Genomic DNA, 23,888 nt, shown 5'->3' on the forward strand with positions numbered 1-23,888 from the left:
GACAAAAAAAAAAAAAAAAAATATGATGTATTAATACATACTATGATACTATTTATTATTAAAAGGAAATACAGTTTGAAGATTGAAATTGTAGTTTAGTTAAAATATCACTTTGCAACCTTTTTTTTGTTTTTGCGGCTGGCCGGTATGTGGATCCAAACCTGTGGTCTTGGTGTTACAAGGCTGCGCTCTAACCAACTGATCTCATAGGACAGCCCTAATTCTGTATTTTAGTTTCCTTTAATTATTTATATCAGAGTTATATATGCCTGTAGTTTAAGGAATTCTTGAAAGCTTGTTAGAAGAAACAACCCTCCGTACACATTTCCCGAATCCCAGAGGCAACCACTTACAATCCCTTTTAGCTAAGTTTTGGCATTTACTTCCATATCTCCACATAGTATTTCTATATTGCAACTTTTTTGTCTTTTGGTATTAGTTATGACCTCTTGGCTTCGCGTGAAGGACATCTGAGGATTGGCCCTTCTTCTGCCTTGCCAGTCTGTCACACACATGCACACATGCCTGTGCCCTCATCCTTTGGCTCAATTGTGTGATAGTTTTACTTTCGTTGATACTTGGTGCTTTTCTTATTTTGACTACCTAATATTATTTGTGATTGAACCATGAGTAATACTGTGATTATTTCTTTTTTCTTGAAGAATGTTTTTTCCTGGGCATTAATAATTACTTTGGTTTATATGCTTATATTTCTACATATTTGTCATCAGATTTCCCCAGAGTTATACAGTGGTCTTTTACAATGTCCCAGCTTATAGATATTTCATGTTCTTAAAGAAATCTCTCCTGAAGCCTCTGGCCTATCCCATTCTGGGCTGCTTGCCGTGGGTCTCTGCTCAGCTGTTGTCTAGAGACCCCTCCTCATCTTGAGGGTCCATTCACCTCCCCCAGATCTGATTATTCTGCCTTGGTTGGTTGGTTCCTTGTTTTTGGTTGAGCAGATGCTGAGAAGAGGGGTCACAAGTGGTAAGCTTGTTTTGAGATCCTGGTGCCCGGTGGGCAGTTCAGCTGTCAACTTCCGTGGGGGGAGCCACCCAGGATCCCTGCTCTGCAGAGATGTGAGCAAGAGGCCCACATTAACCTCTGTCGATCCTTTTTAAGAACCTGGGTCTTTTCTCTGTGGATACTCTTAGGGCCTTCTCTTTTAAACCAGTTTTCTGCATTTTCATAAAAGTGTCCTTTGGGGCAGATCTATTTTAATCCACTTGCCTGAGCATCATGTGGGCGCACACTGCTAGAGTTTTGCCTGGGCATCATGTGGGTACACACTGCTAACTCATTTTCCAGTTCTGGAATACCATCCTGGGTGATTTTGTTGATGATTTGTTCCTCAGCTTTCTCTTTTTGGAATCCTACTGTTTGGATATCAGACCTCTGGGTTATCCTCCTAATTTTCTTATTTTTTTCTTTCGCCTCTATTTACTGGGAAATCTCTTCAACCTTATCTTCCAACCCTTGCCTTTAAGTGATGACACCATATTTTTTATTTTCATGAGTTTCTTTGTTCTCTGAGTGTTTCTTCAGTCCTTAATTCACGGCTGCAATATCTATTCTTATCTTTCTGATGAATGATGATTTTTTGAAAGTCTTTTCCTCCATAGTCTGTTTTTAACAGTTGCACTTTCTCTGTAATTTATTTTGGTTTCTGCCTTTCATATTTGAAGCTTTCCTCAAAATCTCTGGTGATTTTTGGGCTTGGGCTTGTGTTCCCGAAAAGGCAGATTGGTAGTGCTTGCTGTCTGGGTCATCACCGAAGGGAGGTCGCTCCAGCCAGACGCATCTACTCTTTTGTGCTGCCTGATGACCCAGAGGCACAATTCCCAGCCTCTTGCCTACAGACTGCAGGGCTGTGCTAGCACTCTGGGGGATCATGGGGGAGGCAGCTGCCAAGTCACAGAAGTCCTTGGTGCACTGCAGGTGCTTGCAGTCTTTCCTGCTGCCCAGACTGGGGTCCCTGCTCTGGGCCCCACATCCGCAGCACAGAGCTGTGCTTCCTGCTGCAGCATTGCTTCCTTTCCTCCCTGGAGTGGCCTCTCCCCCGCGGCCTCGCTTCTGCGCCTTCCCATGACCATTGTCCTGACCCTGGTCTCTCTTGCTGAGCTGGGGTTTGGCCAAGGTAGTTGCGCACTTCTGTTTTCTAGCTTCCAGAATTGTTAGCTGTTGCCTCAGTTGTTCCTCTTAGGCTTGTGTCTTTAAGAAAATACTAAGTAAAGGTTAAAAAGTGGAGGTAAACAAACGACCTCATGTTCACTTAAGGGGATTCTGGGAGAGGTGAGGCCAGGTGTGTGTGGCGTCTGTAACCAAACCTGCTTTACGTCTCTAGCCACAGACAGTCGCGCAGAAATACTGAGATTACGCAGACAATTCTTAAAGGACTGAGAAAAACTCAGTTTGATTTACACCAGAAAAGGTGTTGCTGAACAAAAACGAGAGGAGGTTTGTATCTTTTTCAAGAATTTGATTGGTTAGAAGTATCTGCTTTATATCATAGGAAATGTACTAAGGAAATAAGCTTCCTGTCAGATCTTGGTTCCAATATTGGTCTACAAAACAAAATCACAGAGGCAGCACTGTGTGAGTGAGGGTTACCATGAACATACCGGCCAGACAGGCTAGAGCCTCCACCAGAAGCTACGAGTGAAGACACAAATATGAGTTAGTAGTTAAACATATACAAAAATGTGGAATTAATGAAAGAATTTGTTAGCCATAGCTTCAGTTTTGCTTGTAAATCACTAACTATGACAAAATTTTCAAGAAAGTTAGGATAGATTGTGAATAAAAACCGTGTCATGGTTCTAATTCAGTTTAAATCCTCAGCCATTTAAGAACTTCCAAATCTAAGTGGGAAGTGGTTGAATGGTTCCACTGTATCTTCTGTGGGAAGAAGATGGCCATCTTCTTCTTGTCTCCGTAACTATAACCATTCTTTTGAAGACTGGGGTCCAAAATCAGGACATGTCCAAGACCCTCCCCTGCTCAGGTCACTGGCCGGTGCTGCTGGAAGGCGTTGTCTTTGCTCCCTAGAGAAGGAGTTCTGGGCTCCTGATTAACCGTGGAATGTAACGAGGCATGTCTGAAGGAACTAACGTGTTCTGGTCAGTAGATTGCTTGTAAATCACTTACTATGGCAGAATTTTCAAGAAAGTTAGGATAGATTGTGCATAAAACTGTGTCATGGTTCTAATTCAGTTTAAATCCTCAGCCATTTAAGAACTTCCAAATCTAAGTGGGAAGAGGTTGAATGGTTCCACTGTATCTTCTGTGGGAAGAAGATGGCCATCTTCTTCTTGTCTCCGTAACTATAACCATTCTTTTGAAGACTGGGGTCCAAAATCAGGACATGTCCAAGACCCTCCCCTGCTCAGGTCGCTGGCCGGTGCTGCTGGAAGGCGTTCTCTTTGCTCCCTAGAGAAGGAGTTCTGGGCTCCTGATTAACCATGGAATGTAACGAGGCATGTCTGAAGGAACTAATGTGTTCTGGTCAGTAGAAGGAGGAGACGAACAGGATTGTTGGGTACAAATTGCAGGGAGATATTTTGGCCTGATGGGAAGAAGGACTCTATAATAATTGATAAACGGAGGATGGCCGCTGGGTGAGGTCCTGCATTCATCCCTCTGACATGGCGTTCAGGTTTGAAGCTGCTGACCTGACCAGGAATGGCAGAGAGGTAATCAGACATCAGAAGGCCATTTATTTGTTGAGGAGAGACTGCTGGAGCATGTGCTCAATGCCAGGCACTGTGCTAGGTGCTAGCTGTGCAGAGGTGAGCAGAAGGTAAGCCTCATGGAGCTGCAGTCCAGTGTGTAGGGCAGACAAGACAGGTGGGCTGAGATCACACATGTGCAGTGTAAGAATGTGCCAAGTGATGAGCATGTCTGGAAGACCTGTGTTAGGAGCTGTGGTGGAGTGCCCCTCTGGAGAGTGCCTGCGATAGGCGCCAGAGGGCAAGTGGACAGCTGCGGTCAGACACTCCAAAAGATAGCAGGCGCCCATGGCCATCACACCCAAGGCCATCTTGTGGCCAAGACTTCTTCTTAGAGGAATTAAAAAGGAAACCTTCAATCTATATTTTTAAAAAGTTTGGAATCAAATTTTCTGATCTTATGAATATCAAGATTACTCAGCAATACACATTTAAATAGCCTTTTCACTGCTCATCTGCCATAGTGATTTTGTTTTGGATCTATTGTCTGCCATTGGTAAAGCACAGTGACTAATCCACTGTCAGTGGCAGTCATCTGCATTTCACCTTTACGTTAAAGGTGCGACCTGAGGGTGTCATGTCTCATGCATGACTGATTTTCTTAGATAAGAATTCTAATCTTCCTTCTTGGGTTCTGGTGAATATAGGAGATCAAGAGTGAGTTAAAAATGAAGCAGGACGCCCAGGTCATCCTGTACAGAAGTTACCGTCACGGAGACCTTCCTGACATCCAGATTAAGCACAGCAGCCTCATTGCCCCCTTGCAGGCCGTGGCCCAAGTACATCCTTGTTGTGTGTTCTTTTGACAGAATAAAGCCTCTGTTTACAGTTCAAGGGGTCTGAGTCAAAGTGAGGTGTTGATTTGTCCTGGACAGTAGGCTTGGTTTAAAGATCTTGTTCCAAGTCCTGGCTCTGGCATGACTTCTTTTCACATGGTAAGACTAAATTAAGTTACCTGGAACTTGGCCCTAAAACTGGAGGTCTGTGTCAAGTCAGGTAATGCTCTGAGCCACAGGGTCTCCATCTATCAAATCAGACAGTGAAATCTATTTTTGTTATATGATAATTTTAATAAGAATGTAGTAATGTGTAAAAAAAGTTATTGTAAACTTTGAGGTGCTCAGCCACTTATTGTTTACACAAAGTTTATCAGTGAGATCAGTATTCTTCCTTTTCTCATAATTCACTTAATAACAGGGGACTGGAAATATTTTTCTAAGCCATTAGGGTGCAGAATAAAGTGTTGAGAGCTAATGAAGTTTTCAAGCTGAGTTCTTTGACAAAAACAGGATGTAAGGCTTCATTGAGATTCCTTGAATTTGTTGAAATAATTTTAAAAATCGAAAAGACTTGTTATATATATATATATATACATAATACATATATATATATACATACATACATATATATACACAAACACACATACATATATATATGTATAACATTGTGCTAGGTAATGAAATATAATGCCTTATATTCTATTGCACTTGTTTCCAGTATTAATATTGATTATAATAATAAATTTCATCTGCATAGCCCTTTACTGTTTTTTTAAGTTTTTTTTAACCTTTGTATATAATCTAAGTAATCGTAGATCGACAGGAATTTTCCTATCATCTGTGTATCCTTCACCCAGCTCGCCCATGGTGACATCTTATGTAATTGGTGCAGTATTCAGACCAGGTGCTGACAGGAGGACACTGGTGTTCTCTGACTGCAGGCCTTGCTCGTGTTTGTCACTTCCCTGCATTCGTTTGTGCATGCTGTGTGTGTTTGGTCCCTTGTCTAGATTCCTGTAACTCACCACAGGACAGTCCTTTGTTATCATGATGTTCTTTTACATTCCCACAGCAACCGCTGATAGTTTAAATGGTCATGATGATGGAACTTTGAAAATTAAAATTGGTGTTTTGCTTAGTTTCATCAGTTATTTTAAGCTTTACCATGATGCTGACATTGACATAATACCTAAAAATCTAATCTTCCTCCGAGCTCTTATCAAGCACTGCATTAGACACTTGGCATGCATTAAGTTGGCTAATGTTCACCAAAGCCCTCTGTTCTGTTAGCCCTATTTTAAAGAGGAAACTCATCTCAGGAGATAAGCTGTGTGCTTATGTATTAAGCCAGCTTTTGAATTTGTCTTTCGGACCATGTTTTTATAAAATATTTTAAACAAATATATTTGGTTAAATTCCAAACACACTCCCCTTGTCAACACCTGTTAAAACTTTCTAAATAGAATTGAGATATGTTTGCAACAATTAATATTTTCCAATACAGCTCTGATAATATTGATGAATTATTGCATTTTTACTTCAGATCCTAATTTGTCTCTTTTGATTTTTTTTCCCCAGAGAGACCCAATAATTGCAAAACAGCTCTTTAGCAGCTTGTTTTCTGGAATTCTGAAAGAAATGGATAAATTTAAGACGATGTCTGAAAAAAACAGCATCACTCAAAAGTTGCTCCAAGACTTCAATTATTTTCTTAATACCACCTTCTCTTTCTTTCCACCTTTTGTCTCCTGTATCCAGGTAAAAGTCTTCACACTCTCTTTATAAAATATGCATTGTCTGCTTTGGCTTCTCATGACTATATATCATCACTTTGTCTCCCAAGTTGAAACTCTTAAGATAACAAGTTGTTTAACAGAGTGGATATACTGAGTTACCTCTTCCCAAATGGGTAGATGTAATTTATTTTTTTCCGAAAAACAAAACAAAACAAACAAAACTCTTATATATGACAGAATAATTAGAATCAGACTTATTATAAAAGTGTTTTATTTTGTAATAAGCCACCCCCCCCCCCCCTTTGATTAAACCTGCATTTTGTTTAGTTTTTCCTTTCGTAGTATTGTAATCAAATTTTTTCCTGCCTCCTGACTGCCCTCAAGAGGTGTTGGCTGAGCACACACCTGGCTTGGTTCTGAGTGGTAGAGTTAACATTCTAGATGGGACAGACAATCCACAGACAAGTACAGAACAGAAGAGAAGGTAGTCATAAATGTCATAGTACTTGAGTAATAGAGAAGTATGATAGTAGTGTAGGGTAGTAATGAAGCAGGCTGTGTACCTTGATCAGGGCCGTGTTTTGTGTATCACAGATACTGATTTGCGGTAGTCACAGAAGTCCTCCCTGAGGCAGTACTATTTGAGCAAAGAGTTTAATGTAGGAGTCCTTTAGGTACTGCTTAAAAATACTTATCACAAGATGTTTTTTTCATGTAAGAAACTTTTTCTGTGACATTCAAAATATAGATTACTACACATTCCCTAGTGGCAAATCTTTTTGACGCATTTTAGTATTTTTGTATCTCGTAACCTCCCTGAAGTAATTATGAAATTATATTCTTTAGTATTGTTTATGAGTAGTATTGGCTTACAAACTAATTGGGTTGATAATTCTCTGAAATGAAGTACTTAGTTTTCCTGTTTTATTCTTTTTGGTGTAGCTTAAAACTGTAAGTATAGTTTCTTTTTATATATTAGCTTTATTTTCATTGGTTTATAATTTATAGGTAGAATTCCTTCATTGTTTTTCTCCTGGCCACGCTAAAGGCAAAAAGATTTGAGTAATTGTATTGAGTCAGCCAGTATTTCAGAATAAGTTTTTCTTTACATTGTATTCTGAAGTGATTTTTAAAATCTTAATTCCTAGTTTGATTCATTATCTATTAAAAAACTAGTTTTTTCCCTTGCTGTTGAAGAGTCATTAACCATCCTTGAGTACATAAATAACTTGTAAAGTTTGCCATCTGCCGTTGGCCATGCAGTGAGCAGCACTAATGCACAGCATGCCTGCTGTTTGCAGCATTTGCTGTGATGACTTTCTCCTGGGCAATCATGTCTGAGCCTGTGATCTGTGCTCTTTCCTTGTCGTCAAAGTACACTTGGTTCAGTATTCACACAGATTCTTGTGAGGATGACTACACTGAAAGTTTATCTTTTACTCAGCACATCATTGTTTATACAGTAAAATGGTACTGTAAACAGGATTGAGCAGAATAGTCAGTCTTCTTTGAAAAAAACTTAACTCACTTAAATTATGCACACATTCACATATAAAGGAATGATATCCCAGTCATAGTCATTTATTCATATAAGACTTCTGTTGGACACATAGGACAAATGAATCTTAAGCTACTTGCAATTAGGGACAACACTGTGTTTACCACAGCATCTGAAACCAAAAGGTAAATATTTATGGAATGATATAGGTTACTTGATGAAAATTTAAAATATGCTTATTTAAAGGTATCCTGTGTCTTATGGTGGGTCTCCCTCCAAATTAGAGTGGTGTTGTCTCAAGATCTGACAACTCAACTAAGACCGAGCCTTTGCTGTGTTATTAATTGAAATAGAATTTTATTTGGATTTCCTTTTCTGTACCATTAGCTCCTTCTAAGGGTCACAGTTTTGTTTGGTTGCTTTGGGGGTAGGTTACATTCTTCATTAATCCTAGAGCAGAACCTGCTGTAGATGGAGTGTGTGGGGCAGCTGCGAAGGGCATGGGAAGGGGCTGGTGCAGACGTGGAGGGCCCGTCTTTACGAGGCATGTGCACAGACGCACACATACAAACCCATATGCACGCATGCTGGTGTTTCTTAGTGAAAACGCTGTCATACTATTCTTGTTTTTCTGTATATCAATTTGGCACTTTTCAGTACTTTGATGTATATAGGACTGTCAAATTGAGAGTTAAAAAGTAAAGGTCATTATAATAACTCCTGAAACCCTCCATTCAAATATTCTTGAATAAGTTAGCCTGGGTGGAAAAAGTTGGGAAAAAAGAGGTTGCATAGAGTAATAGGCAGATGAATACACACATTTTTTTGGTGATTGGATATGAAATCTTTATGTTTGAACTGCTTTTCTTGTCAGGTCAGGCTAAATATTCCTGGAAGTCACAGCTGTTGTTTGTACATATAAAATGTGTGTGTGTGAATCTTTATATTTTCCTAATGTTTTTCTTACTTTAAATTAATCCTTGAATTGGAAGTGTAAAAATAAAATGTCATTTCCTCCTTTGAGCAAATTGAATATTGAGGAAAAATTTGTTAATAGAATAACACAGAGAAACTTTTGGTGATATCACTACTTATGTTAAAACTTGCTTTGATGTTTAGTGAAATCAATTATTCACTTGTGAAAATATGGCCCAAGTACCACATGCTGAACAGCTTCATGTGTTGTGTTTTCACAGGAAATCAGTTGCCAATATGAAGACTTGCTGAGCCTCGACCCTGCTGCAGTGAGTGCTGGCTGCCTGGCCAGCCTGCAGCAGCCTGTGGGCATCCGCCTTCTGGAGGAGGCACTGCTTCACCTGGCACCTGCAGAGCCATCTGCCAAGCGAGCACGAGGGAAGACCCACCTCCCTCCTGACACCATCAGATGGATGGAACTTGCTAAGTAAGCTCATGATCAGGTGTTCTTGGGAGAACAGTGAATTTAACCAAAGTAGTACTGAAAAAACGAGGCTTTGTTTTGGCAGAAAACGAACCAGTAAAATTGATAGGAACTTCTGTGAAATTTTTAAAAAAATCTTTCAGGCTGAGTACCATTCCATAAGTTAAGACTAGATGCCATGGGGCCGGCCCGGTGGCGCACTGCTACAGTGCACCGCTTGGGAGCGCGGCAGCGCTCCCGCCGAGGGTTCGGATCCCACATACAGACCGGCCGCTCACTGGCTGAGCGAGGTGCAGGAGCAACACCGAGGGTTGCGATCCCGTTGCCAGTCCCGGTCTGGTACGGGCGTGACACTGAGGGTTGCGATCCGTTGCCGGTCACAAAAAAAGATAAAAAGAAAAAAAAAAATAAAAAATAAAAAGACTAGATGCCATGACAAGGAATGTCTTGCTCAAGGAAAGAGAGCATTAATTAAACCTGTTAATTTATTTCAATATAAAGTCTTTTGGACTCAGTATTATTCATAAAGTTTAGTTTCTTATAAAGTAGGCCTGAAAACTATAGTTCCTAATATTTTGTTTTTTCCTGCTTTGCTGAACTGAATAGAGGATGATTTATTACTTTCAGCAGGACTCAAAACTTTAGGAACAGTTTAATATAGTTACTTTGTTTATTTGGGAAATGAGTTCCATCTGTGGTTATCCATTTGGCATTGTCTCGTTCTTCCCTCACCTTTGCTTTGTCATGTGAAAGCCAGTATCTAATTCTGCAAAGGATGTTAGGTTAAGGCTGGAATTTAATTTGAACTTGTGTTTTGTAGTGCTGATTAGATCTTTAGATTCTGGAAAGTAAAAGTAAAGGCAGGGGATCCTTGCACTTACTGCTGTTTTATAGTTAATTCCTATCTTTCTTAATTGAGCACTAAGAGTGTGTGAGGGACTGAGAATGCAAAAATGAATAAAACATTGATCACAGACTCATAAAAATAATGATCCAATAGGAAATGTGTGTACAGTTGTCGCTCAGTATTCACTGGGACTGCAGACACCTCCAACCTGCTCAGATACAAAAATCCACAGATGTTCAAGTCCCTGATATAAAATGACATAGTATTTGCATACAACCTATGCACTTAAGTCCATATACTTTAAACCATTTCTAGATTACTTAAAATACCTAATACAATGTGAATGCTACGTAAATAGTTTTTATAGTGTATAGTTTAGGGAATTAATGACAAGAAAAAAGTTTGTGTATGTTCAGTACAGGCAATACCATCATAAGCCGTGGATAAGGAGGCCCAAATGCACTTTTATACATAACTGATATGAAGCAAGAGATGGTAAGTACCAAGAGAGGCAAGATAAAAAGCTGGGACAGTTCAGACCGCCTCTGCCTCTTGGCTAGTGCTGATTTTACCCAGGAACCATTTTGTCCCCTTGCTCCAGATGTGTAAGTGAACAGTACCACCTTCTATGTAATGTGTACTGCTGCTGGGTAAATGGAGCATATAACTTTTGAGGGCCTAAACTTCAAACATTTTTTTCTGTTGCTATGAAATAAACTTCCTCATACTTTTTTATGTAATATTTTTGCATTTCTTGCAGACAGGGTATTGTGAACATAATTTAGCCTTTTTTTGATATGTCAGTGTTACTGTTTTGACCAGGGGCCTGCAGGCCAGTGCAGGGTATGTGGAAGCTGATCTCCTTTCTGAGGTCTCAGCACTCTCATCTCCTGCAGTCTCGCTGTGAGCTGCTGTTCCACCACCTGCCCTCCAACCTCTGTGATCAGGGCAATGAGAGAGCCACGTGTATTAGATTTTTACCCCTTTTTATGTAAACACAAGAGATGAGCACCAGGGAAGGGAACCACATGGCATGAGAACCGAGCAAGGGGGGCAGTCCTTGGCTGGCTGGCTGGTCAGGTGACTGTGGTTTAGGAAGAGATGAAATTTGGGTAGACTTGAAGATGGAAAAGAAAATTCTAGGAGATGGGAACAAAATTAATAAACACTTAGTTGAGAATATCGTAGAGGAGGAAGCTTGGTTGATGGAGTCAAGCCAAATCTTTTGTTACAGTGAAGAGATGAATGAATGCTCTAGCAAATGTTGAGGCTACAAGGAAATTATGTGTCCGTGGAATTGAGATGGTCCATAACACATAGATTAAAATGTGGCATCACTGGGGTCAGGATTATTTTTTACTTGCGTCTGGGTTTTGTAGGGCTAGGTCACCCACAGATAAGAAGCTTATTTAACAAAATGGTTTATGCATTGTGAACCTTTTATATTTCCTGATTTCACTTTTAATGCACATTAGGATAATTTCTGCCTTCTGTATGATGGTATTAAGGGTAACATCAAAGTATTTTTTAGGGCCGGCCCGGTGGCGCACTCAGTAGAGTGCGGCACTTGGGAGCGCAGCGGCGCTCCTGCTGAGGGTTCGGATCCCATATATAGAGACCGGTCAGCTCACTGGTTGAGCACGGTGCGGGTGGTGCGGGCGCGACACCGAGGCTTGCGATCCCGTTGCCGGTCGTGGTACAGGCGCGACACTGAGGATTGCGATCCTGTTACCAGTCACAAAAAAAGACAAAAAAAAAGTATTTTTTATTTTGTATATTTAGCAAAATAAAAATAACATTTTATATATCTCCTTTAGTTAATGTAATGTGTCACATCTTGAACTAATATATCATTAGAATAAATACTTTTAAAATATTGGGGTGTTCATTAATTTGGGCCTTTTGTTTTCATTTTTGGTTTTTAAAGACTTTACAGATCAATTGGAGAATATGATGTCCTCCGAGGTATTTTTAGCAGTGCGATAGGAACAAAGCAAGTCACTCAGAATGCATTATTAGCAGAAGCCAGAAGTGATTATTCTGAAGCTGCTAAGCTGTATGATGAGGTAAAATTGGTTTCTAGCAAATATGTCATTTGCTTAAGCACTTCTGTTCTCTGCATGAAAAAACTGTTAGCATTATTATTTAAAACTTGATAATGCTTCAGCTTTATTCCTTAGGTTTTACACAAAGATTAATAGCAGAATGGTTTCATAATAACCAAATGTGTAATAATTATTGTTATATCTCTTACTCTTTTTAAGAAAACATCATTGAATAAAAGACAAAGCACTGCCTAAGTCACCAAGTACTATAAAACTGTACAGTGTTATTTCTATGTCTGCTGTTATTATGCACTTTCTATTTGAGTCAGGTGTTTTCTTTCAGTAAGTAAAAATTTGTAAAGAACTAAAGACGACTTCAGGATGATGGCTGTAAGTTTAGTTTTGTAACTTCTCTTTTGAGTTGCCAGTGGCTCTCCAGGTGCAGATGTTAAAGCCTGTGACTATGAGACCCTTGAACAAGCAATCCAGGGTTTAAATCCTTTGCAGTTGTGCGCAAAGTCCTGTATTCTCATTTTCATTTTAAGAACTTGTTAAGTAGTAAATAACACAGTATTGTTTTAAATCAAATTATGGGTTGTTAAAGGTCTTTAGTCTTACTTGGTAAGTTTCTTGGAGAGATGGCTTCCTCCCATAGGGTTTTTATACTCATTTGTTATGTAAGGTTCCTTCTGTTTTTTTCTTCCATTCAGTGTCACTCTAAATATCTTCCCTTTACTCTGACGTTGCCATAAATCTGAAAATGATTGTCCTTAGTATGAATGTTACACTATCTCCTTTTTTATATGTTTTCATTTGTATTCTTTCCATCTTTGTAAAATGGTCTAACTTTTCTCTGCCAGGCTCTCAATAAATAAGAGTGGGTGGATGGTGAGCCTACAGAAGCCGAGAAGGACCTCTGGGAGCTGGCGTCTCTGGACTGATACAAGCACCTCGCTGAGTGGAAATCACTCGAATACTGTTCTACAGCCGGTGTAGACAGTGAGAACCCTCCAGATCTAAATAAAATGTGGAGTGAGCCATTTTATCAGGTAGGTCAGATTATTTTTAGGTCACTGAAATAAATATTTTAGATGGTCAGGTGTTTTCCAGTTGATAAAATTGTTTAAAACTTTTCAAAAACAAGGTAGTAGGGCTGGCCAGTTAGCTCATTTGGTTAGAGTGCAGCCATGGATTCAGATCCCTGTACCAGCCAGCTGCTAAAAAAACCAAAAAACAAAAAACAAAACAAGGTAGTAGTTGTGAAGCATTAGGATATTTATATAACCTGCCTCCCCCATAAAGTCCATAGTTCTGTTCAATCTCTTATCACTTTTAGCTAACTCTTTCAAATTGAATGGGATGCATTTTAAAAATAAACATTAACATCCCTGGTATGACTACGTGGAAGAATATTTCCTGTTGTCTCTTATATGACAAGAAGATGCACTGGATCACTGGCTACCCACAGATGCCAGACTCCCAGGGTGAGGCCCTCTCCTGTTCTCTCCCACACTGCCGCTATCTTGGCTGTACTGTGAATTCCTCAGTTTGTATGTAACATCCAAATTGTCTTCTAGCTTAAAGTAATTCCCATTTTCTATAGAACATGTATATATTTTGTGGTTACAAAATGAGCTATTTTAGATGAACTTGTTTTAAACCTAAAATCACAATTTTAGAAATATCGGCCATTGCTACTTTTTCTCTAAATCTTGACTTATCAAATTATACCAAAGGATATTAATAAAATAATTAAACAAAACTCAAATTGTCTTTCTGAAGTTACAAGTGGATTTTTATGTTCCTTAGGAGGTGTATTTACCTTACATGATGCGCAGCAAGCTGAAGTTGCTGCTGCAAGGAGAGGACGACCAGTCCCTGCTGACATTCATTGATGAGGCTGTGAGCAAGGAGCTGCAGAAGGCTCTTGTGGAGCTTCACTACAGCCAGGAGCTGAGTCTTCTTTACATCTTGCAAGATGATGTTGACAGAGCCAAATATTACATTGAAAATGGCATTCAGATCTTTATGCAGGTAATACAGATAGATCTACCAGAAGTGTACTGTTTTCATGGTAGTTTTAAGTCAGTAAACTCATGAAAAAAATTTTTTTTTATAAGTCAGTGTCTTGTATAGAGTCATTAACAATGTTTATCATTGGTGTATGTTAATCACAGAAATATACACATTCATTTTTTTTCATTTTTCTTTTACTGTGTTGAAGTTGAATTGTACTCTCTCAAGGAAGTTTATCAAAGAAGAAAGCTTTTGTAGTTGGCAGGATTGCTGTTACAGGATGTTGTGATTTTAAAAAACTGGTGGCAAATAGAGCCTATGAGAGCCTGATTATATCAATTTTATTGATTTCATTGAACCAAAATGTGATTGAAAACCTAAATTATTTTTTAGAAATTTAAACCATTTGTTAATTGTTTCTGTCACCTAATTATTAACCAATCTGAGACACACTGGGTAACTGATGCATTTATGGGGTAGTTATATTTCATGGTTTAGAGAACTACATTAAAGATTTAAAGTAGTAAATTGATTTATAACAATGCTAAATGCCTTTTTTCTAGAATTATTCTAGTATTGATGTCCTCTTACACAGAAGTAGACTCACTAAATTGCAGTCTGTGCAAGCTTTAACAGAAATTCAGGAGTTCATTGGCTTTATAAGCAAACAAGGTAATTTTTTGAACAAGCCATTATTTTTTTATTTTCTAATTATGGAAGAATTTTAGCATCTGATATTTTTGCTTAGTGAAAAGTGCATGGTTCTTAATGTATGGATTGGAAACTGCATTGAATTTGTTATATAAATATATATTTAAAAATCATTGAGGGCCGACCCGGTGGCGCACTGGAGAGTGCGCCGCTTGGGAGCATGGCGGTGCTCCCGCCGAGGGTTCGGATCCCATGTGGAGACCGGTTCCCGCTCACTGGCTGAGCATGGTGCGGGCACAACACCAAGGGTTGCGATCCCATTGCCGGTCCCCGGTACGGGCACGACACTGCGGGTTGCAATCCCGTTACCGGTCAGTTAAAAAAAAAAAAAAAGACAAAAAGGAGGTGCGGGCACAACACCAAGGGTTGCGATCCCATTGCCGGTCCCCGGTACGGGCACGACACTACGGGTTGCAATCCCGTTACCGGTCAGTTAAAAAAAAAAAAAAAGACAAAAAGGAAAAAAAATCATTGAAATAAATGTTTTAAATGGTCAGACGCTGTTCTAGGCACTGGGGATGCAAAGTAAAATGAAACATATTGCCTAGCTTGAAGAAGCTTCCAGAGTGGTGGGGTGACTATGCAGGACCCATGTGCATTTGGACCACAGGTGGCGGGGCCTGCCCTGGACTGAGGGGTGCAGGAGGGGCCTGAATGGAGTGTGGAAAAAGGAGGACTGAGTGGCCCTGCCTGACGGCATGCTACGGTGGCCCCTGCAGTGCGGTCACACTGTGGCTGGGTGCCCAGGAACCTGGCCTCAGGGGAGGGCAGGGAGGCTGTTGGCAACAGTGCCCAGACCGTAAAGGTGTCTGTGCCACTAATGAGTGGGTCTTATCCGGTGCCTGTGGGAGGCCATCCAAGAGTATAAGGGAAAGAGCACATCTCTGCAAAGTAAAGTGTCTTAGTTATGAATCTGAATTTTAGTTTTTGTCTTAACTAATTAAAAATAGTGATGAAAGACATACTATTAGTGATGTCTCATTCATAACGTGCTTTGTCCTTTCCAAGATCTATATTAATCTTTATCCATATTGCCTGGTTTTTATAACAACCTTATGAGATATAGATTTTTTTTCTCTTCAGATTATAAGGGCTTAGAGAGATTAAATGACTTGCCTTAGCTAATAAAAGATCCAAATTTTGAACATAGGGCTTTCCGGTCTTAGCTCAAGTTCCTAACCACTGATTTCCACCAAAAGAAAGAGAAAACTAAAGCTTTAAACATTAGCAATGTGAAATTTCAGTTTCATGAGGATTATAATGAATGCCTTTTCTGAAACCCTTGAGGCCAGGTGGTTTTGGATATTAGAAATGTAACATTGCACCCACTCCAGGGGCTGGGGCAGTGTTTCATGATTAAGCACAGTGATGCATTCCAAGTTAAGTTGTGAGTGTTCCCATTAACAACATAAACAAAGACTATAAGTACTCCTATTCCAATTAAGATTAGATTTGTCCTTGAGAAAATTTGTTGCAGCCCTATGTAAACCATTTTAATTTTCAATACCTTTTTTAATGTATGTTTATTTCCCCATCTTTATTCTATACCCTTAAGTGACTGAATTTGAATATCAGAATATATTAAATTTAGTATGATAAATTTGTGTTCCTTTTGTAAAAGAAAAAACAAACCTTTTTTAAAAAAAATTGGATGAGAAATTTGAATTAAGGTTTTTTTCATTTTGTTTTGTTTTTGGGTGGCTGGCCTGTATGGGGATCTGAACCCTTGACCTTGGTGTTATAACACCACATTCTAACCAACTGAGCTAACCTGCCTGCCAAGTTTTTATTTATTAGTGATGGCCTCACTTGGTTAGTTGGCCTTGTCATTGAGTTGTGGATGTCATCACCCTCTAATACTATTTTTAGGAAATTTATCATCTCAAGTTCCCCTTAAGAGACTTATAAAAACCTGGACAAACAGATATCCAGATGCTAAAATGGACCCAATGAATGTCTGGGATGACATCATCACAAATCGGTAAGATGTCGTTCTTTTGAGTTAAATGTGGATTCTTTTCTGAAATTGCCAAAATGGGTTTTTCTCCCAAACCATGATTTAGAAAAATGTGAGGTTTGAGTCTAGCATAGGTCTCTCTCATCTTGCCAACTTCCCACTTACGTTGCTCCTGTCTGCGAGCTCCCTCTGTCCCTGCCCGGTCCTTGCTATGGGGGTGCTGGGTGGTGGCCATGAACATGCTTCTGCTGGTGAGAGGCAGCAGGGGCAGCCGTGTGTCTGCTGCTCTCTCACAATTGAATTTTAGGTAGTGGTATGACAGCAAGGAAGATGACGTTATAGTGATTTTTTATTCTTCTGCTACGGCAACTTGAATTTTGAAACTCCTGCCTTGTACCTCCCAACTCCATTATGCAGTTGTATTTCATTTTACCAGAACTGAGGTCAATTTCATCATCTTTCCACATACTATAAACAACCCCGTGGAGTCCATAGAGCAAGATACTCACGATGTATTTCAGGGATGAGGCAATAGAATCAGAGAGAAATTAATTATTTTGTGCAAATATCTATAGGAAATAGGTGGGATTTAGGGACTCTAACCCCAAGTATAATGTAATGTTTTTTTGTTATTTCTTCTACTAGTCTTTTTTTTTCACTTTTTATTTTGTGATGAATTCTTACTTGTGCAAATGTTGCAAGAAAAGTTGTCCTCTCCTGTGTACCTTTAGCCAGATCCACCAGTTTTTTAAAACATTTTGAACATTTTGCCACATTGCCTTTTTTTATTCTTTCCCTCTTTCCTATATATATACATATTATTTATTTTCTGAACCATTTGAGCATAAGTGGTACATATCACATTCCTTCACCTCTTTATATATCAGTGTACATTTTAAAGAAAAGGAATGTTCTCTTGTATAACCGTAATACAATTATCAACTTCAGAGCTTTTATTTTTAATCTGTAGCCCAATTTCAGTTTTGTCAATTGTCCCATTAATGTCCTTTGTAGCATTTTCTCGCCCTGTAGTACAGGATCCAGCCCGGAATTCACGGACTGCATATAGTCGATGTGTCCTTTTAGTCTCCTTTAATCTGGAACAATTCCTCAAGCTCTCTTTGTCTTTCATGACATTGATGCTTTTGAGAAAATGTTCCTCAGTTTGGGTCTGTCTTACATTTCCTCATGACAAGACTCAGGTGACCTGCCCCTGGCCAGAACACTCCTGCAGTGACTATTCTCAGGCTGCCATGTCACATGTGAGTATACAGGGCGCATTTGCCTTTCACTGGTGATGGTAATTTTGATTGTCTGGTCTCCCCATAGTATAATACCAATTTTTTTTCTTTACAACTAATAAGTGATGTGGGAGATGCTTTGAGACATGCATATATCCTACTTCTCATAAGACTTACCCGTCTGTATTTTGCATTCATGGGTAACTCTTGGACCAAACCAGTCTTGACAATGATAGTTGCAAACTAATGTTTTTAACTCCACCACTCATTTTGCGTTTCTCGGTCTACATCTCATTTTAAGGAAGCACCCTCCCTTCTCCCCCATCTGTTTACTTATTTGCTTTTAAAAAATCATAAATACAGATTCATGGATTCCAATTTTATTTAATGGGATATAACCCATTAGTGTCCTTATTTATTTAATTTTCTCAGATTTGGCCAGCAGGAGCCTTTTCAAACTGGTATTCTGGGCTCAACTTGTGAAATTATTTTCTTGTTGTCTTCTAGAAATGTTATAATTTTAGCTCTTACATTTAGGTCTGTGATCCTTTGGAAGATAATTTTTGTAGATGGTGTGAGTTAGGGATAGATGTTCAGTTTTTTCATATGGATATCTAGTTATCTAGTCCCATTTGTGCAAAAGTTCTTCTTTTCATAATTGAATTGCCTTGGCATCTTTTTTGAAAATCAATTGACCATGTACATGTGGGTCTATTTCTGGTTGCTCTCTTCTAGTCCTTGATTTTTATCTTTTTCAGTATCAAACTGTCTTCATTAATGTCACTCTATGGTAAGTCTTAGAATCAGATAGGGTGAATTCTCCAACTTTGTTTATCTTTATGAAAACCGCTTTGTTTATTTTAGATTATTTGCATTTACAGAATCTGCTTGGCAACTTCTACAAAGAAAAACTGAGATTTTGATTGGGATTGCATTGATTGTAGGTCAGCTTGGAGAAATTGCCACCTTAATAGTATAGAGTTATCTAATTTGTGAATATGGTATGTCTCTGTTTATTTAGGTCCTCTTTAATTTCAATGATTTGTATTTTTTCAGTATGATTCTTGGATGTTTTTGGTGAGATTTATTCCTAAGTATTTTATGTTTTTTGGCACTGTTATAAATGGAGGTTTTTTTTCCCCAAAATTGTATTTTTCAATTATTTACTGCTCATATACAATTGCCTTTTATATGTTAGTTTTGTATCTGTGCTAACCTTACTTACTACTTTTAGTTCTAGTGTTGCAGATTCCCTGTGATTTTCTCTGTTATCTGCAAACCGGGTCAGTTTTACTTCTTCCTTTCTGAACTTTAGACTGTTTCTTTTTCTTACCTTGTTACAAGCCGAGGACCTCCAGTTCAGTCTTGAATGTAACTGTTAAAATGAGCATCCTAGTCTTGTTTCTGATATTAGGGAAGACAATTCAGTTATTCATCATATTATAGTTTTTTATAGATGCCTTTTATCAGATTGAGGAAATAACCTTTATTCCTGGTTTTCCAAGAGTTTTATCTGGTGCTGAATTTTGTTAAATGCTTTTTCTGCTTGTATTTAATTGGTTATATTGTTTTTCTCCTTTATTATGTTTATGGTGTATTACATTGCTTTTTTTTTTTTTGTCTTTTTCGTGACTGGTAAGGGGATCGCAACCCTTGGTGTAGTATCGCCCACACCGCGCTCAGCCAGTGAGTGCACCAGCTATACCTATATAGGATCCGAACCCGCGGCGGGAGCGTCGCTGCGCTCCCAGCGCTGCAGTCTCCCGAGTGTGCCACGGGCTCGGCCCCTTTATTGCTTTTTTTTTTCCTTTTTGTCTTTTTTTACTGACTGGCAACGGGATCGCAACCCTCAGTGTTGCGCCCGCACCGCGCTCAGCCAGTGAGCGGGAACCGGTCTCCACATGGGACCCAACCCTGCCGAGCTCCCAAGCGGCGCACTCTCCAGTGCGCCACCGGGCCGGCCCTTGATTGCTTTTTTAATGTGAAACTAATCTTGCATTCGTGGGGTAAAACCTGTGTGGTCATGATGATTCCTTTTATATATTCTTGGATTTGCAAGCATTTTGTTAAGGATGTTAGTATTTATATTCAAGTGGGATATTGGTCTGTAATTTTCTCTTTTGCAGTGCCCTTGTCAGGTTTTGGTATTAGGGTTATGGTTATGGTGTCCTCATAAAATGAGTTGTGCATGTCCCCTTCTCTATTTTTTAAAAAAATTATGTGAGGTTCTGTTTATTTCTTCTTTGTCCTTTTTGAGACCGGCCGCACTGCGCTCAGCCAGTGAGCGCTGTGAGTGCACTGGTCATCCCTATATAGGATCCGAACCCGCTGCGGGAGTGCTACTGCGCTCCCAGCGCCGCACTCTCCCGAGTGCACCACAGGCTCGGCCCTTATTTCTTCTTTGAATATTCTGATAAAATTCACCAGTGCAACTGTCTGGGCCTGGAGTTTTCTTTTGGGGAAGATTTTTGATAATGTGCATAGTTTTCTTAGTAGATATAGATAGGGCTTTTAAATTTTTTTATTTATTTCTGTGTCATTTTTATTAAATGGTATCTTTTAATAAATTTGGCCATTTCTTTTTTTAATGGCTATTTATATACTTATTTAAATAAATGTGTCCATTTCATCTAAGTTGTCAAACTGTTGGTATAAAGTTGTTCATACTGTTCTATTATCCTTTTTAATATTTGTAGTGTCTGTGGTGGGAACCCCTTTTCTCTGATATTCCTAATATTGGTGATTTGTGTTCTCTTGCTTTTTTTCCCTTCATTCGTCTAAGTAGAGGTTTGTCAATGTTGTTGATCTTTTCAAAGGACCAGCCTTTAGTTTTGTTAATTTTATTATCTTTCTGTTTTCTGTTTCATTGATTTCTGGTCTCATCTTTAGTGTTTCCTTCTTTCTACTTACTTTAGATTTACTTTGCTTTTCTTTTTCTAGTTTCTTAAGGTGAAACTTTGATCATTGATTTTATACCCTTTTCCTCCCTAAGATAAGCATTTAAAGTTATTTGTGTCCCTCTAAATACTGCTTTAGCTGCATTCTGCAAATTTTGGTATGCTGTGTTATTATCATTCAGTTCAAAGTATTTTCTAATTCTCACATGACTTACATTTTGATCCAGGAAATATTTAGAAGTGTTTTAATTTCCACATAGGTGAGTTTTTTGACTGTCTTCTTGATTTCTAAATTAATTCTGTTGTGGTCGAAAAGCACAGTCTGTATGGTTTCAGTCCTTTTAAATTTATTGAGACTTGTTTTATGGTTTATTTTAGTAAATGTTTGTTCCATGTAAACTTGAAAATCGTGAATTTTCTGCAGTTCTTAGATGTCATGTTCTATAACTTTCAATTAGATCAAGGTGGTCAGTAGTAGTCTTCACATTGTCTATATCTTTACTGTTTTGTTTGTATGTCTTTTTCAATCAGCTGCTGAGATAGGGCTGTCAAAATCTCCCACTATCATTGTAGAATTTTTTCTTTTTCCCCTTAGGTCTGTCTGTTTTTACTTACTGTATTTTAAACTCTCTTTTTAGGCACATACATATTGATAAATGTAATGTCTTCCTGATGAAATGCCCCTTCTGTCATTATGAAGTGATATATTGATGTACGAGTGTGTGGACTTTACATATACACACACACACACACACACACACACATATGTATACATGTATATATATGAAGTAATATGTAATGAAAACACCACTAGATTATATTTTTACTTTAAATAGTCATACATATTCTGAAGAATGTGAAGATCTTTTTATATTTACTATTTCTGATGCTCACCATTTATCCCTAAAGATCTAAGTTTTCCTCTGAAAAAATTTTCCTTTAGCAGATCTTGTAATGCAGGTCTACCTGTGATGAATTCTGATAGTTTTCCTTTATCTGAAGGTATCTTCATTTCACTGGCATTCCTGAAGAGTATTTTCTCTGAATATAGAATTCTGGGTAGATTCTCCTTTCCTGCTCAACAGTAACTTTTGGCTTTTTGTGTTTCTGCACAGAAAGTGGTTATTCAAATTGTTGTTGCCACATATATAATGTGTCGTATTTTTCTGGCTTCTTTCAAGATTTTTTTCTTTATCATTGGTTATCAGCAGGTTGATTATTATGTGTCTAGGTGTGGTTTTCTTTGAATTTATTTTGTTTCAGATTCATTGAGCTTCCTGTATCTGTACATTTATGTCACCCTATTTGGGAAGTTTTCTGTCATTGTTTCTGCAAATACTTTTGGCCGCAATTTCTCTCTCTCTTTGTGGGATTCCAATTATGCATACATCAGACCTTTTGATATTGTTCCATAGGCCTCTGAGTCTCTGTTCATTTTTAATCAATCTCTTTTCTCATAATTCTTCAGATCATTTCTATAGACCTTCAAGTTTGCTTTATTTTCTTCTTCTTTATTCATTCCTCTACTAAGTCTGTCTAGTGAATATTTTGTTTTAGGTATTGTATTTTTCAGTTGTAAAATTTCCGTTTGGTGCTTTTTATACTTTTGCATTCTGTACTGAGATACCCACCTTTTCTTTCATTTCGTGTGTATTTTTTTGACCTCTTGGAGCATAGTTAAAATAGCTGTTTTAAGATCCTCATGTGATCCTTCTAAGAGATGGGCCATCTTAGGGTTGACATCCGTTGACTATCTTTTCTGTTGAGAATGGATGCATTTCGGTTCTTTTTATCAATTAATTTTGGATTGTATTTTAGAAATTGTGAATATTCTCTTGTGTTGACTCTGGGTTCTTTTTTATAATTCCATTTGGATAGTAGACTCCGACTTGCCTGCTGTTGGTTCAAATCTGAGTTCCCTTTTTAAGCCTTTCCTGCACTGAGTCTGTCTTGCACATGCTGAGAATGTATAGGTGCATGGACAAAACAAGAAGGGTCTTGGGTTCTCTCCCCTCTGGGGTTCTCCCTGCAGCCTTTGCTCTGCCTGGGCTCCTTTCCTGGTTCCTCTAGGCAGAATGCAGCAGGGTTTCCTTCAGGATCTTGGTCACTGGTGCTGCCACACCACGCCTCCGGGGTGGCTGCCTTTATGACCAAGCTGGAAAAAGAAAGGGAAGTTATTGCAATGGCAGAACTTTCTCCCAGTCTTGATTTCCCTGCGTGTATAGTCTGCTGTCTTTTATTTGCTCTCAGAGTTCTTGAGGAGTTGTATTTTGTGTTTTATCCAGATTTTCTACTTATCATGGGATGCAGGGGGCTCACAGTGCCATACAAGAGCCAGATTCTGCTGTTTTTAGAGAAGATGGTACATGCCACATAGTATAACTCTTCTCTGCTTTTGTTTAATTTGTTCCCTCTGTCAGATAACTACCTCTGTAACTCTACCACCTTCATAGCCCAGGAGAGCGTTCATCTCATTCTGTGGACATCTGTTCACTCCCCTTTTCTGTGATCTGAGGGCCCTTTGTTTACACTGGTGGGGAGATTTACATATTCATTCATTATTTCTTCAAATTCAGTCATGCACTGCACGAGGACCTTTCGGTCAACAATGGATCACATGTACAACATTGGTCACATGTGGCTATGCCATGCAGCCTAGGTGTGCAGCAGGCTGTACCATCGGGTCTGTGCAAGTACACGGTATAATGTTAGCACATGATGGAATCGCCTAAGGATGCATTTCTCAGACTGTATCCTCATCATTAAGTGATCCATGACTATATTTACCAAGTACCCATTTTGTACCACTTTTACTTTTTTATTCATATGATTAAAAATAGTGAAAGCTTAAAGACAGTAGCAGTTTTGGGGTTTGGGGGCAAGGAACACAGAACAGTGTGTGAGGAAAACAGGAGCCAGATAGATAGCTGGAGAGGTTTGTATCTTGGGAGTAACCAAAAAAAAAAAAAAAAAGAAAATAAACAAAAGAGATGTGAGGCACATTAGTTTATCTGGCCACAGTGTTTCTTTCTTT

The 23,888-nt window shown here is 38.8% G+C and overlaps 1 protein-coding gene across 1 annotated transcript in view; it reads left to right on the forward strand.

Moving 5' to 3' along the window:
* Positions 1–23,888, forward strand: part of PRKDC (protein kinase, DNA-activated, catalytic polypeptide) — a gene marked incomplete at its 3' end in the record, with an annotated part of 134,792 nt that overhangs the window by 80,531 nt on the left and 30,373 nt on the right. Inside the window, 9 exon segments of the mRNA XM_008590104.1 lie at positions 2,345–2,457; positions 4,376–4,507; positions 6,086–6,265; positions 8,938–9,143; positions 11,915–12,053; positions 12,893–13,081; positions 13,842–14,066; positions 14,612–14,720; positions 16,629–16,740. Coding sequence (XP_008588326.1) covers positions 2,345–2,457; positions 4,376–4,507; positions 6,086–6,265; positions 8,938–9,143; positions 11,915–12,053; positions 12,893–13,081; positions 13,842–14,066; positions 14,612–14,720; positions 16,629–16,740 — 1,405 coding nt within the window.

The sequence above is a fragment of the Galeopterus variegatus genome, unplaced genomic scaffold (genome assembly GCF_000696425.1).
Source record: "Galeopterus variegatus unplaced genomic scaffold, G_variegatus-3.0.2 Scaffold5845, whole genome shotgun sequence".
Classification (NCBI taxonomy): domain Eukaryota; kingdom Metazoa; phylum Chordata; class Mammalia; order Dermoptera; family Cynocephalidae; genus Galeopterus; species Galeopterus variegatus.